At 41.3% G+C, this 14,956-nt stretch overlaps 1 protein-coding gene across 1 annotated transcript in view; it reads left to right on the plus strand.

Annotated features, from left to right (window-relative positions):
- The first annotated feature begins 67 nt into the window (after nt 1-67).
- The window catches only part of LOC146007813 (opsin-5-like), a 142,302-nt gene continuing 127,413 nt past the window's right edge, over nt 68-14,956 (plus strand). Inside the window, exon 1 of the mRNA XM_083146468.1 lies at nt 68-870. Coding sequence (XP_083002594.1) covers nt 783-870 — 88 coding nt within the window. The 5' untranslated portion in view covers nt 68-782. The remainder of the gene's footprint in view (nt 871-14,956) is intronic.

The following is a 14,956-nucleotide window of genomic DNA, read 5'->3' on the forward strand; positions in this document are numbered from 1 at the left end:
TTTGGTAAGCACGTGTTAAATGCTAAATTCTAAGAGACTTATATTTTTATTTTGCAGATGTATATTCAGATACCTATATCAGCCCCAACTGCCTAATGCGTTTTTTATTTTGAATTTTAAAGCAAGACGTTTTGTGGCAACTGTAAACATAATTGTGAGTTTCTTAATCACTTTACTCTACTTCGCTGTTTAATATCTAGTTTGCATGTAGTGTCCCTACAAAGTGGTATTTAAGATTTAGTGTCTGGCTCTTTGTCCTAAGAAGGTTGTGCCCTGTTTTCTAATTTATAGCAGTTTTACTGTGTATACTGTCGGTAAGTAATTTGGGTATAACTATTTATTAGTTAATACAGGAAATATTGCAGAAAAGGCCAGTGTATAAATTTCCAAGTTGTTCTCAAAGATTCATTGTGTTCACAACTATGTTTTGCAGAGGAACGTACTAACCTATCCAAAATAAAAGCAAATGTAGATTTGCAGGGTAATGCAATATGCATACCGTTCTAAAAAAAGTACAAACATTGTGTTTCTTTAATCTCGCACACACAACCCTTTTGGCAATCGCACAACTTGAACAGTTTTCTACATTGGCTACTTACACCTACAATACAGCTTCAGGTTTAGACTACATTAGTGCTAGTAATATTCATAAGCGCCATGCAGAACAATTCAAATGGTTGAGGTGGTTATATGGCTGTATGCCGCAGTTACGTTATCTGCTGACTCGCTGAGCTTTGTTCGTACCATCATAGATAGGGCTGCATGCAAAAGTCACTGAGTCCATGGGAGAGATGGACCACGAGGGGTCGAGTTCTTCCGATGACATTTCTACATTGTTGCTGTTTTGGAAGAATAAGAGCAAAGAAGAAGGTAAATGTATTTATACGTGTATTCATAATATTTTTGCCTTTGCCAAGACAAAGCAGGAAGCTGCAACGTCGAGATGAGTTAACATCTCTAATGCCGGTGTAGGGTAGTGAAAACTCACTTCTCCGTCAATTGTTGCTAAACCCTTCACAGCTGTGACTTTCCCTCGGCCGGATCCCTGGGCATGTGTGAGATCACCTTTCAGGCCGGAGCTGGCAGATGCTGCTCCTGCTGTGGTGTATGGGCATTGAAACCTGCAACTTCTGAAATAGATAGCGGCAGATGTCTGAACAATCAATGCTACTGACCATTTATACATTGCCCTGCATCTTGGTGCGCTACCTTGTACAGCGCCCCATCACTTGCTGCACTTCTTCGCAGTCATACTTACAGTAGAATTGGTATGTGCGCAGGTAATGGAGCTAATACCGCTTCTCCCCTATAATGACCATTTATTAATTAACCCTTCAGTGTTTGACTCTAAGGTGAAAGAGGTTAATTAAAAACAAACTTAAAACACTGGGTAGGGAGCCTTTTCATCGACCTTAAGCTGTGGTGACGTGAGTAGTTGAGAAAGCCACTTATAAACTTGTTGTGGGGATTAAAAAAAAATGAATGTATTCAAACCATCTACTTCTGCAGTGTTGACGGATCTGCTTTGCTGGTGGCACTCTTATTTGCTAGAAGACCTTTAATGCCTTGTTGCATTGTATATCACAGACAGGTTGGCAGTGCCATTTTAGTTAAAATATTCTTTCCCATATAGATTCCAGAATATATTTATAGAGTTTATGGAGTGTACATTGTATTCTTAAAGGTGCCCATACACGTACCAATTACCCAGTACTTTTTGTGCTAAAATAGCATCGTTGTGCATGGGATGCAATGCTATTTTAGCACAAAAAGTACCGGGTAATTGGTACGTGTATGGGCACCTTAACTCCTGTCTTCAAGGAACAGGTCATGGTTTGCGGATGTCTCTAGTCACGCATTGGTGATTTATTCTATTTTGCTGGGTCTGTAATTATCCCAACTGCTTTCACAAACAAATCATCAAAACGTGACCTGTTGGGAGAACTCGAGTTAAGGTTGAGAACCCCAGGTCTACTACATACATATTACATTGGATTAGCATATGTTTGTACTTGCTTAAACTCCTCTGCCAACTTTCCAGAAGAACCCAAAGAGATATTTCATAAAGGGCTGTCCAAGTGAGGCACCGTCCTTGGCTAGGGACTTTTTTGCAATCCATGGTGTTGCATATCAGCTGCTTGCAAGTGTAGTTTTATATGAACACAAATAGATCTGCCTACTTTAAAATATGTGCTTAGTGGCTCCCAAGAATTTTTTATTTTATTTATTTTTTTGTGTGTATTGTGACCTGTTGTCACAAATAAGACTATCTTCAATTGGTAGAGGGTATTCAATTTCTTTCTTATGACTGCTGCTTCCGTGTAAAGTGACAGGCAATATTCAATGGTCTGTGCTGCTGGGCATGATTTCTGCAGGCGCACATTCCTTATTGGACATGTTGTGCCTAATTACACCAGGGTTAGCCTAGTAAAGCATCTAAACTCGTGCAATTCATGTGTGTGCTGCACAAAGCTGGACTTTGAGTTTCTGCTCACCACCTCAGTACAGTGCAAGCAGAAATAACGGACACCCAGTGGCACAAGCAATTTTATAGATTCTGGGCACTTTAACTTTAAACCTATGTTAAATACTAATAGACGCCCATGCTTAGTTTGCCGGCAGGGGGTGCCTGACACAATTTAACCTCCCATACTTTCTTAAATCTAGTCAAATTATTTTTTATTCCAATAATAAACTGTTGGAACTGTTTTTTTTCCACTTAGTGAACAATTCTTAGAAGCTATATATCTGAATTAAGATGTTAATTGCCCATTGATACAAATAACCCATATTATCATAAACTATGGCTCAAGGGCACTGTGTTAAGAACATGCATTATGGGATTATTTCAATACAATGACTACTGGTTTTGTATTTCAGGACCGTGACCTCTAATTGGGCAAAATGTAGTTGTATGCTCAGAAGAGGAACCAATAGGAAAATGGGTTGTTGAGTAGCCATGACTAAATATATACTTTGTAAATGCAGATATTTTAATGTAAAATAAACAAAAGCAGAAAAGTGAACTGATTGTGTTGTAAAACTTGAAGTTTGCAGACTTGTATCATAGTAACTTCTAATGACCAGTCCAACAGCTTTAGTGTAGCTATATTATGACCCTGTGTGGATGTTTTGTTGAAGGAAAAAACAAATGATTGTCTTATTCGGATCGCTGATGCAGTGTACACAGACTATAGGCATGCCATGTGTTTCAGTCCGCAGTCTGCTTGTGGGCCTTATTCGCATAGTGATGTTCAGACACTTTTTAGGGGGAAAAAATTGCAGAAACACATCTGGTGTTAATAAATTATTTTGTGACTAGAAAGACTTTATAACGTAACTGCAGCAATGATGACGGTGAATGCATTGTTTATTCCGGAATAGGATGTAGTTTTTGGAATTGTCATATTTGAAACCCAGATATTCATTGTGCCATATTAAATCCATTATAGTCTCTGAAGTGATTTTTTTGGTACTTGTTTCCTAGCACGGCCACACCGATTTCCATCGGTGTGGTCGTGTCGGAAAAATCGCGAATTACTTCACAGGTATACGCGTCCCCTCGCGGGGCTCGCCACGCTTCGGGCTCGGTGGCTTGCTGCGCTCGCCACACTTTATATTCTCAACTCCACGCCGACGTGGATAGTAGGGGAATGAAAAGGTCAGAGGACGCGCACCGGGCTCTGTGCGCTCGCCTTGCTTCGGGTTCGCCTCAATCGTGGGGTAACGACGGGGCCATATACAATGTGAAATGGGTCATATTGGCCCATTTCACATTGTTTCCTATGTGAGATGGACTTAATCAAGTCCATCTCATCTTGTGCCATTATAATGGCAAAAGACCGACGCGATGCACTCGATTTTAATGTTAAAAATTATTTTAACATTGAAGCCTATGGCAAAATCGCGGCCATCGCGTGGGGGGCAATGTTAATGGCCGCGACCGACGCGATGCCCGCGATTTTTCCTTTGCCGGCAAAATGGACCTGATTTCAAAGGAAATCGGGTCCATCGCGGGCATCGTGTACCTTAACTTTAAGGTACACGATGCCCGCGATTGTGGCTGTGCTAGGAAACAAGTACCGATTTTTTTTTTTTTTTTTTTTTTTTTTTTTTTTTTTTTTTTTTTTTTTGTAAGCGGAGAAAGGAGATTTAGGGCAGATTTCAATTGGCTGTGGTAACTTAATGGGTTGCACTGATGCCCCAAGTTTTTTTGCCTGATAATTAGCCAGTTTCGTGTTTGCAAATAATATTGTTGTGGGAACTTATGCCATATTTTGTGTGTTAATGTCAAAAACAGGTTAATTTTAATGAAAAAGTTTGTAATTGAATAACCCCTGGCATTGAAGCTCTAGTGCAGGGGTTCCCAATCTTTTTTTGAATCACGGCACCCTAGAGTATCAAATTTTTACAGCACCCCATGGCCAAAAACAAATTAATTCGATTTGGGTTTATATGCGATTCTTAGGGTCAGTTAAGGGCAGGATTTGCTTCTGTTTGTACACATTATATTAGTGGCAGCTCATAAATAACCATTAATAATTAAAGTTGGTCCTGGACCACCAAACCAGTACACTCGTGCATGTGTTCCGAGGCACCCCAGGGAGCCACTGCACACAGTTTGGGAACCACTCCTCTAGGCTCACTACCTTTTTTACCCCCATTAAACTAACAGACACTAAAAAAGGGGAGAAATGCATATTGACCTTCTCCTGTTGCTTGTGTTGACATTTTGTCAGCGTTGACCTAAAACATCTCAACCTTTTTTCATATGTTGTCTTATTAACTCTCGACCAATAGGTAATGATCTATTGCCTGTCGACCAATAGGGGATGACCTATTGACTATGAAATGATCCACGCCCACTCCTAAGCCTCATAAACCTATTCATTGAGAAGCCTCAACACCTTGGAACTTCCATCTGGTTTGTATTTTATAGGTTTTATGTTGCTCTAGTTAGGCTATTGTTGCATTACACACATTACAAATACAGAAACTTTGAATTGCAACTAATGAATTTCAACAGTCGTGTTACTATCCAGTGTGAATGAATTTGACCTACAGGCTTCAGTTTGCAGTTGTAAATCCTGGTGTCATGGAAATCACAATGCAGCTTCTTTCAGTCAGCAATTGAAGACTATTCAATCCAGCTGTAAATTAAACATTAATAGCAATGCCCATACCTTTGAAAATGAAAAAAATAACTAAAATGTATGTGTGTATATATTATATAAAGCATTTATTTTAAATATAATTGAATCTTTATAATATATCTGTACAGTGACTAGCACGTAATGTTACTTCAGATGCTTTCTGGTCCAAATATATAACTACAGTTGAAGGACTACATCACTATATAGCTGAATATGCAATGCCACGTATCCTGTACAAAGATTACAGCTAGGATACTTGAGTCCAGTGTGTATGACGTGCCAAACAAATAGTTGAATCGTGTTGAACTGAGAGTTAAATTATGCTATTTTGTGTATATTTTGTTGTATGGGATTGCTGTGAAAATTTTTTTCTAAAATTTAATATTTGGGGGGTGTTTGGATTTGTTTTTTTTTTTGTCACCACATGGAAGGATACATAAAGGATGCAAAAATACAGTATGTGATTAATGTACCAATATGTTGTGTAAATAACCAAAAATATATATATATATTCAGCTATAACCTCTAATCATTGACATTCAGAGTAAATACTGTTAAGGGGGGTTTCTTTAATTGTGAAATTGGCTATGTCTCGGGCGCTCCTAGAGTGGCTGCTTGTGGGTGTACTTGTAAAGTCTTCAAGACTTATTAGACTAGTAGGAAGTAAAGGAATGGTGCACCCAAATTAACACCTCCCTTGTGTGGGACACCAGGGAGTGAATAGTTAAATAATGGGGTGGTGAGATAAAATACTTCTTTTTGTGGGGTTACATGTTGCAAACCTTCTCTTAATGGATATCTGCTGATGTATTCTCAGCCGACCAATTTTCAATCTGTATATAAAACAAATCGAAACAGCAATGTGTATATCTGTCAATTCCTCTCCTCTTTGCTTGGAGGAATGTGGCAAGTTGATGCGTACCTCACTTACATAAAATCTAGCATGGTAACACACGTAATGTTATCTTTGTTAAATATGGGTGGCGTACCTGTACTCACGGTGTAATGGGGGCTTCCACTCGCATCAACGTATCTTTAGGAGTCTCCTTGTAGTTTTGAAAAAACAGCATTTATTTGTGAAAAGACATGAAATGTCAAAGTATAAAAAACTTGGTGAGGCAACAAAAAGCAGGGTTCTGAGGTGGCTGACAATACAGCTATTAGAACTTGATCCGGACAAACAATAAAGCAGGATTAGTTGCTTTTTGTTGCCTCACCAAGTTTTTTTATACTTTTTTTTTTTTTTTTTCACAACAGGAGAGGAATTGACAGATATACACATTGCTGTTTCTATTTCTGTTTTATATACAGATTGAAAATTGGTCTGCTGAGAATAAGTCAGTAGATATCGATTTAAGCGAAGGATTGCAACTTCGGACCCCCCAGAAGAAAGTATTTTATTATGCCACCCCATTATTTAACTATTCGCTCTCTGGTGTCCAAACTTGGCAGATGCTAATTTGGGTGCACCATTCCTTTACTTCCAGTTAAGGGGGGGGGGGGGGTTGCTTAAATTAGGCAGCAAGTGAGCAACCTGTTGTAATAGATGAGCAAGCTTAAAGAAATGAGCGATTTTGTCTGTACCTGAGTTCTAATAGCTAGATGACATGGGTGTAAGCATTGCCAAAATGGCAGATCATGTTAGGTCTTTCCAAATAAGCAGACACAAGTGCTCCGAGGTAGGACAACCAGGGGCCAGGTCATGGTCTCACGGGACTCAAATGATGTGCATGGGGAACAAAAAGGCTAGCCCATTGGTCTGATCCTTCTGGTGATCTGGTGTAGCACAGATTTATAAAAAAAAAACACGAACGTTGGCTATAAAAGAAAGGTGTCAGAACATACAGTGTATCCCACTGCATATGCTGCAGCATCGTTGCAGACCAAAGTGCCCATGCTCATCCCTGCCCACCATGGAAAACACCTACAGTAAACATTTCAACTGGATAATGGAAGGTGATCTAGTATTAACAAATCACGGTTTATTTTACATAATGTAAATGACTAAGTTAGTGGGTGATGGGTTACTTGAGGAAGAGATTGTACGAAGTAAGATGTACTCTGAGAAGAACACAAGCTGACAGTTATTCTCTAAACAATGTTCTGCTGTGACACCTTGGGTTCTACCAATCATGTGTATGTTTCTTTGACATGTATCACCTACATAATTTTATTTATTAACAGTTTCTTATATAGCTCTCACATGTTCCGCAGCGCTTTACAGAGAATATTTGAACATTCACATTAGTCCCTGCTCCAGTGGAACTTACAATCTACACTGCTAAAAAAAAAATAAAGGGAATACTTAAACAACACAATGTAAAGCTGAGTACACACGGGGGCGATATATTGCTCAATGTCTTCTTTTCATCAGCGACTGGAGATCATAAGGGGGCTATAAATTAGATGCGATTTATCACTGTGCACACTCCAATCGCTGGCAATATGGTCGCTGAGCGACTAAATTGCCAGTGATAAATGCCTGTGTGTATGCTCCTTAACTCCAAGTCAATCACACTTCTGTGAAAACAAACTGTCCACTTAGGAAGCAACACTGTTTGACAATCAATTTTGCATGCTGTTGTGCCAATGGAATAGAAAGGTGGAAATTTATAGGCAATTAGCAAGACACTCTCAATAAAGGTGGTGTTCTGCAGGTGGTGACCACAGACCACTTCTCAGCTCCTATGCTTTCTGGCTGATGTTTTGGTCACTTTTGATAGCTGGCGGTGCTTTCTCTCTAGTGGTAGCATGAGATGGAGTCTACAACCCACACAAGTGGCTCAGGTAGTGCAGCTCATCCAGGATGGCACATCCAATGCGAGCTGTGGCAAGAAGGTTTGCTGTGTCTGTCAGCGTAGTGTCCAGAGCATGGAGGCGCTACCAGGAGACAGGTCAGTACATTAGGAGACCTGGAGGAGGCCGTAGGAGGGCAACAATCCAGCAGCAGGACCGCTACCTCTGTCTTTGTGCAAGGAGGAATAGGAGGAGTACTGCCAGAGCCCTGCAAAATGACCTCCAGCAGGCCACATATGTGCATGTGTCTACCCAGTCAGAAACAGACTCCATGAGGGTGGTATGAGGGCCCGACGTCCACAGGTGGGGGTTGTTCTTACAGCCCAACACCGTGCAGGACGTTTGGCATTTGCCAGAGAACACCAAGATTGGCAAATTTGCCACTGGCGCCCTGTGCTCTTCACAGATGAAAGCAGGTTCACACTGCGCTCATGTGACAGACATGACAGAGTCTGTAGACACTAAGGAGAACGTTCTGCTGCCTGCAATATCCTCCAGCATGACCAGTTTGGCAGTGGGTCAGTAATGGTGTGGGTTGGCATTTCTTTGGAGGGCTGCACAGCTGTGCTCGCCAGAGGTAGCCTGACTGCCATTAGGTACAGAGATGAGCTCCTCAGACCCCTTGTGAGACCATGTGCTGGTGCGGTTGGCCTTGGGTTCCTTCTAATGCATGACTATGCTAGACCTCATGTGGCTGGAGTGTGTCAGCAGGCATTGGTGCTATGGACTGGCCCGCTCGTTCTCCAAATTGAGCACATCTGGGACATCATGTCTTGTTCCATCCACGCCACTTCGCACCACAGGCTGTCCTGGACTAAAGCACCCGCCAACTCCTGGTCTGGGAGGAGATCCCTCAGGAGACTATCCGCCACCTCATCAGGAGCATGGCCAGGCGTTGTAGAAAGGTCATACAGGCACGTGGAGGCCACACACACTACTGTGCCTCATTGTGATATCTTTTAAGGACATTACATCAAAGTTGGATTAGCCTGTAGTGTGTTTTTCCACTTTACTTTTGAGTGTGACTCCAAATTCAGACCTCCATGGGTTAATAAATTTTGCTTTCCATTGATAATTTTTGTGTGATTTTGTTGTCAGCACATTCAATTATGTAAAGAACAAAGTGTTTAATAAGACTATTTCATCCATTCCGTTCTAGGATGTGTTGTTAGTGTTCCCTATATTTTTTTCAGCAGTGTATGTTCCCTACCGCATGTATATGCACACACATTCATTCTAGGGTTAATTTTGTTAGGAGCCAATTAATCTACCAGTATATTTTTGGAATGTGGGAGGAAACCAGAGTACCCCGAGGAAACTCACGCAAGTACGGGGAGAATATACAAACTCTGCACACTTAGGGCCGTGGTGGAAATCGAACCAAGTGCTGTGAGGCAGTAATGCTAACCATTTCACCATACGTACCGCCCAAACATTGTTGCAGACCAAGAATACCACGTAATGGCAATTGTATTCCCTGATGGCAAAGGCCTCTTTAATTAATTAATAAATAAATAAACTTACTGTACATAATATTAGGTAGGTGATTTTACTGGTGTGCTACAGTATATGCTTAAAGAAGAGTTCAAGATCTACAGTTACTGGTTTTAGAATGGTGCTAGTAACTACCAGCACCCACAGTTTGAAAAAGAAAAGCAGTATTGCTATTGTGCACAAAATGACTAAGGAGATCCCATTGCACATAATTGTCCCACAGAGAACACTCCTTAAGCCCTGTACTGAGGGTGACGCAACGGCATAGTAAGCACACATCACATGGAATGGGTGCTCATACAATGAAATATCGCATCGCATTTGGTGCCATGCGATCCTATGCGATATCTTATTGTAAAAGCACTCCTGTGCACTTAATATGGACATCGCATCGCACAATGTATGATACAGCACTATACACGGTATGCGAGGCGATTTTTCCTACGCAGAATAGCCCACTAAGCTATTTGCTTAGTGGGCGCCGTGCTAGGAAACAAGTACCAGCTTCCCTTCTGGGCTTGCAACTTGGTGGGACTGCTATGCTATTACTGGTGCCTGTCCTGTGTTTCCCTCCTATATCCCTATAGCTTGTAAGCTTGCAGCAGGGCCCTCCTACCTCCAAGTATGTCTGTTGTCACCCAGTTTTTTTTTTTTTTTTTGGATCATTGTCTACTATTGTAAAGTGCAACGGAATCTGCTGCGCTATATAAGAAACTGTAAATAAATAAAAAATAAATATATTCGCAACGATTGTCAACACGGCAGATACTGCAGGGAAGGGAACCAGACAACAGATAGAGGTTCCTCTGAGATCAGCAGCAGCTGCATGAAGAATCTCCTCCTGCAGCCTCACTGAGCTTTCTGAAGGGTTGTATCAGATGCAACTAAGTCAGGGAAAGTTCAGCCTGGTATTGCCACGCACGGACCTGAATATTCGCAAGGGCATCGATGGTGGGTGTATGCGCATGTGCAGGGTAATTTCTGCGAATGGATGTTTACATCCAGTCGTAGCCAGTGCATGCTAACACGCGCTGTGAATGGGTGGTGGCCAGGCCACCATTCGCAACATGGGTTTTGGTGGACTCGCAAGGCTCTGAAATCAACCCCAGAATAACCCCCCTGATGCGACCATGCCAGGCAGGTGGTTAAAGGGCCTATTTATCAAGCAGGTTTTTCATAAACTTGGGTTAGTGCATACTTTCATGTATCACCAGTATGTGACAACAGCCTAATGCACGATATTTCACAGAAATCTCCTTGTAATGAGTAAAGCCCCATAGACACGGTGAGATTGGCTAATGGCCAATTTCAACTAAGCGATTTAGGCTGGAGACACGAGATTTTGACTTAGCAATGATAGTCTATGATCTAGCCAAAATATGGACTTGGCATCGGTATCTAAAGCTGTGTACAGGGCGATTGTTATAAGTGATTTTGACTACGGGGCGGCGTATGCTGCTTAGCGAGCCATGCTGAATCAGATCCATAGTTCAAGTTGCCTGTAATGTTGCAATTTCCAGTGAAATATTTTGTTTTTCTTCCTACTTCATTTAATTTATATTGTGATGAATTACAGAGTAATGTGCCTACACACTCTTTTTTTCTCTGACAAAGCATCATATGAGATCATAAAGAACCAGTTGCTAAAGCACTTGAATGCACTTTATTACTCATATTGCAATGGCTCAATTAGGCACTGTATTAATAAATGTCTTTTGTATAGTATGGATGCAGAAGCATATGAAAGCCTGGAGAGTCATTTCAGTGTTTCACCTCTCGGTGATGTGCCCTTGCTCTTATTAGCAGAAAGTGTATTATTTTTTCAAACCATGTAATAGGAGATTCAGTGCCAGTCCAGGTGGTAGAAAGTGACATTGCTAGATGAGTGGTAATTGCTATAGCAGCAGTATTTTTCTGTATCAAACTGCAGTATATTCTATATCGCTTATATTATACAGTTGCATTTAATGTTTATTTATATCCACCGTTTGAAGTGGTAACCTTCTTGTAAGCGCTTTCCCCCTCTGTATAATCCCATAACTAAAGCTGGCCATACACCAGACCAGATTTCATCGAACCACACCGCTAGATGGGTGGTTTGAAGGAAATTCTGGTAATATATATGGGGGCAAATGACAATCATTTGCTCCCAAATGCAAGTAATTGCATAGACAGTATATCTACTGGTGTACAGAAGTGAGATGTTGCTCATAGCAACCAGCACAATTCTAGCTATTATCTTCTAGTAGGTGCTAGATAAATGACAAGTATAATTTGATTGGCTCCTAGACCCTTAACTGTCATTCAGACAAGTTGTTTAAATCAAACCTATATAACTGACTGAACTCGTCGATCATTTTTGTCTGCAATGTCATGTTTTGTGTTTTCATATGTATTGATTGTCCTGAAACGTTCCTCTTGCAACATGGTAGGGATTTAGGGGGTGATTCTGGTTGGTTTGCAAAATAAATCTCCTTTTAATGGACTAAACCATGTGTACTGCAGGTGGGGCAGATGTAACATGTGCAGAGACTGTTACATTTAGTTGGGTATTTTTGTTTGGTACTTGTGTACTAGCACGGCGCCCACGATATTAGGTCGCATGACATATAATCGCGATTTAAATTGTATAAGCCCCCTATACGATGTTTAACTGTATAAGCACCCTAATGGGGGCTTACAATGTTAAATCCACCCCCACTATGAACGTCAACCCAAAGCGTGGCGAGTGGCGGCGGTACGCATCCTACGACCTTTTCATACCCCCACTATCCACGTCGGCGTGGAGTTTATTTTATATAGTGTGGCCATGCTTCGGGCTCGCTGCGCTCGCCACACTATATAAAATCAACTCCACGCCGACGTGGATAGTGGGGGTATGAAAAGGTTGTAGGACGCGTACCGCCGCCCCTCGCGGGCTCTCTGCGCTCGCCAAGCTTCGGGCTGGCATTGATAGTGGGGGTGCCGTTGGGGGTGCTTTTAACATAGTAGGCACCCAACACGTTTGATTAACTTATAGAGGACACTTTTTACATGAGAAAACCCATTAGGGTGCTTATACAATTTTAAATCGCATACCGTTGTATATGCGATAGAATGGCATACAATGCCATACAATTCGATGGTATACAATTTAAAATTGTATAACATCGGCTGCCATCGCATACCATTCCATCGCATGCCTTATGGTCTGCGATGCGATGGGCGCCGTGCTAGTACACAAGTACCTTTTGTTTCTGTGCAGAGTAAATACTGGCTGCTCTATTTTTACACTGCAATTGAGATATCAGTTTGAATACACCCCCACCCGAATTTAACTCTCTCTGCACATGTTGCATCAGCCCCTCCTGCAGTGCACATGGTTTTGTCCATTAACCCCTTCCCGCCGCAGCCTGTTTTTGCCTTCCTGACAGAGCCCTTTTTTTCAAATCTGACAGGTATCACTTAAGTGGGGATAACTTTTTTTTGCTTTTACTTATCCCAGTGATTTTGAGATTGTTTTCTCGTGACACATTGTACTTCAAGTTAGTGGTAAATTTGGGTCGATACAGTGTGTGTTTTTTTGTGAAAAATACCAAAATGTCGTAAAAAAATGGAAAATTTAGCAATTTTCAAAATGTTAAATTTTCTGCTTGTGAGACAAATAATCATACCACTCAAAATAGTTAATAACTAACATAGACCATATGTCTACTTTATGTTTCCATCATTATTTCAACATCCTTTTAATTTTTTTTGGACACTAGGAGGCTTAAAATATGAATAGCAAATTCTCAAATTTTCAAGAAAATGTCAAACACTGATTTTTTTAGGGACCAGTTCAGTTCTGATGTGACTTTGAGGGACTTGTATGTGAGACACCCCCATAAATGATGCCATTTCAAAAACTGCACCCCTCACAGTATTCAAAACAGCATTTTGGAAGTTTGTTAACCCTTTAGGTGTTTCACAGGAATTAAAACAAAGTGTAGGTGAAATTTCAAAATTTCATTTTTTTTGCAGATTTGCAATTTTAATACATTTTTCTAAGGAACACAGTAGATTTTACTAGAGAAATGTGACTAAAAATTGATTCCCCCAATTCTTTTGTTTTCATAAATATCCTATATGTGGCCCTAGTGTGCACGTTGACCAAACCACAGGCTTCATAATAGGAGCACCTACTTGATTTTGGAGCCTCCTTTTTATGAGATTATTTTTTAGGCACCATGTAGGTTTCTAGGCACCATAAGATGCTAAAAGTTAGGAACCCCCCCACAAATGACCCCATTTTGCAAACTACACCCCTCAGGGAATTCATCTAGGGGTATAGTGTACATTTCAAACCCCCAGGGGTTTCACCAATTTTGATACAACTGGGCTGTGCAAATGAAAAATTACATTTTTTTTACACAAAAATGCAGTTCTGGCTCAAAATTTTTCATTTTCATAAGGTATGAAGGAGAAAAAGCACCCCAAAATCTGTGCTCCAATTTCTCCCGAGTACGGCAATGCCTCACATGTGACCAAAAAATACCAGTTGGGTGCATGGCAGGACGCAGAAGGGAAGGAGTGATTTTTCGATTTTGCGGCTCCGATTCTGGTGGAATGAATGGTGGGTGCTATGTGACATTAGCAAGACCCCCGAAGCACGGTGAAATGATGAACCTAATAATCCATAGATGTGTGGTATATTTTAAAACACTCCTTTATACATAGGCCGGGTTTGTCGGGGCAAGTGTCACACTGGAAAATAGTTTGCTTTCTTATTCCCTTTTTATAGCAAACTTTGCACCTTTTTTTGTGTCCTGCCCTTTTTTCCAGTGGAGGGGATTTCATCAGGAAAATGCTGCCCTGGTACAATACGGGGGCCAGTACTAGAAGTACTGGGGCCCTCTGCCTGCTGGTTCCCAAATATTAGGCCCTTTATGACTTCCTCTTGAAATGCATAAATGTCCCCCTTTGGCTGGTAGAACGGAATAGCACGTAAGCGTTATACAGTGCCATCTGGATGATATACACGGCCAGCTTCTTGTACCAGTTTTTTTTTTCCCGCTGGGCACTGTACGGCTTCAGTACCTGATCTGAAAGATCCACTCCGCCCATGTACTTATTGTAATCCAGGATACAATTAGGTTTTGAGGTGTGGGTACTGGTACCTCGTACAGGGACGGAGGTGGTACTGTCTCCGTGAATTGTTGTCAGTATAAGGACATCCCTCTTGTCCTTATATTTGACCAACATATTTTCGGTGCATATTCCCCTGCTTTCACCCCTTCTCAGTACTTGGGCAATGTGCGTTTTTGGGAGGCCTCTTTGGTTCGTGCGCACAGTACCGCAAGCTGCTGTACCTCTTGAACCAAGGGCCTTAAACAGGGGGATGCTAGTGTAAAAGTTATCCACATAGAGGTGATAACCTTTATCCAGGAAGGGGTGCACTAAATCCCAGACAATATTTCCACTAACACCTACGAGGGAGGGGGGGCATTCTGGCGGTTCAATTCTTGAATCCTTCCCTTCATATACCCTAAACC

Source organism: Crinia signifera, chromosome 6 (assembly GCF_055691185.1).
Source record: "Crinia signifera chromosome 6, ASM5569118v1, whole genome shotgun sequence".
In the NCBI taxonomy this organism is placed as follows: domain Eukaryota; kingdom Metazoa; phylum Chordata; class Amphibia; order Anura; family Myobatrachidae; genus Crinia; species Crinia signifera.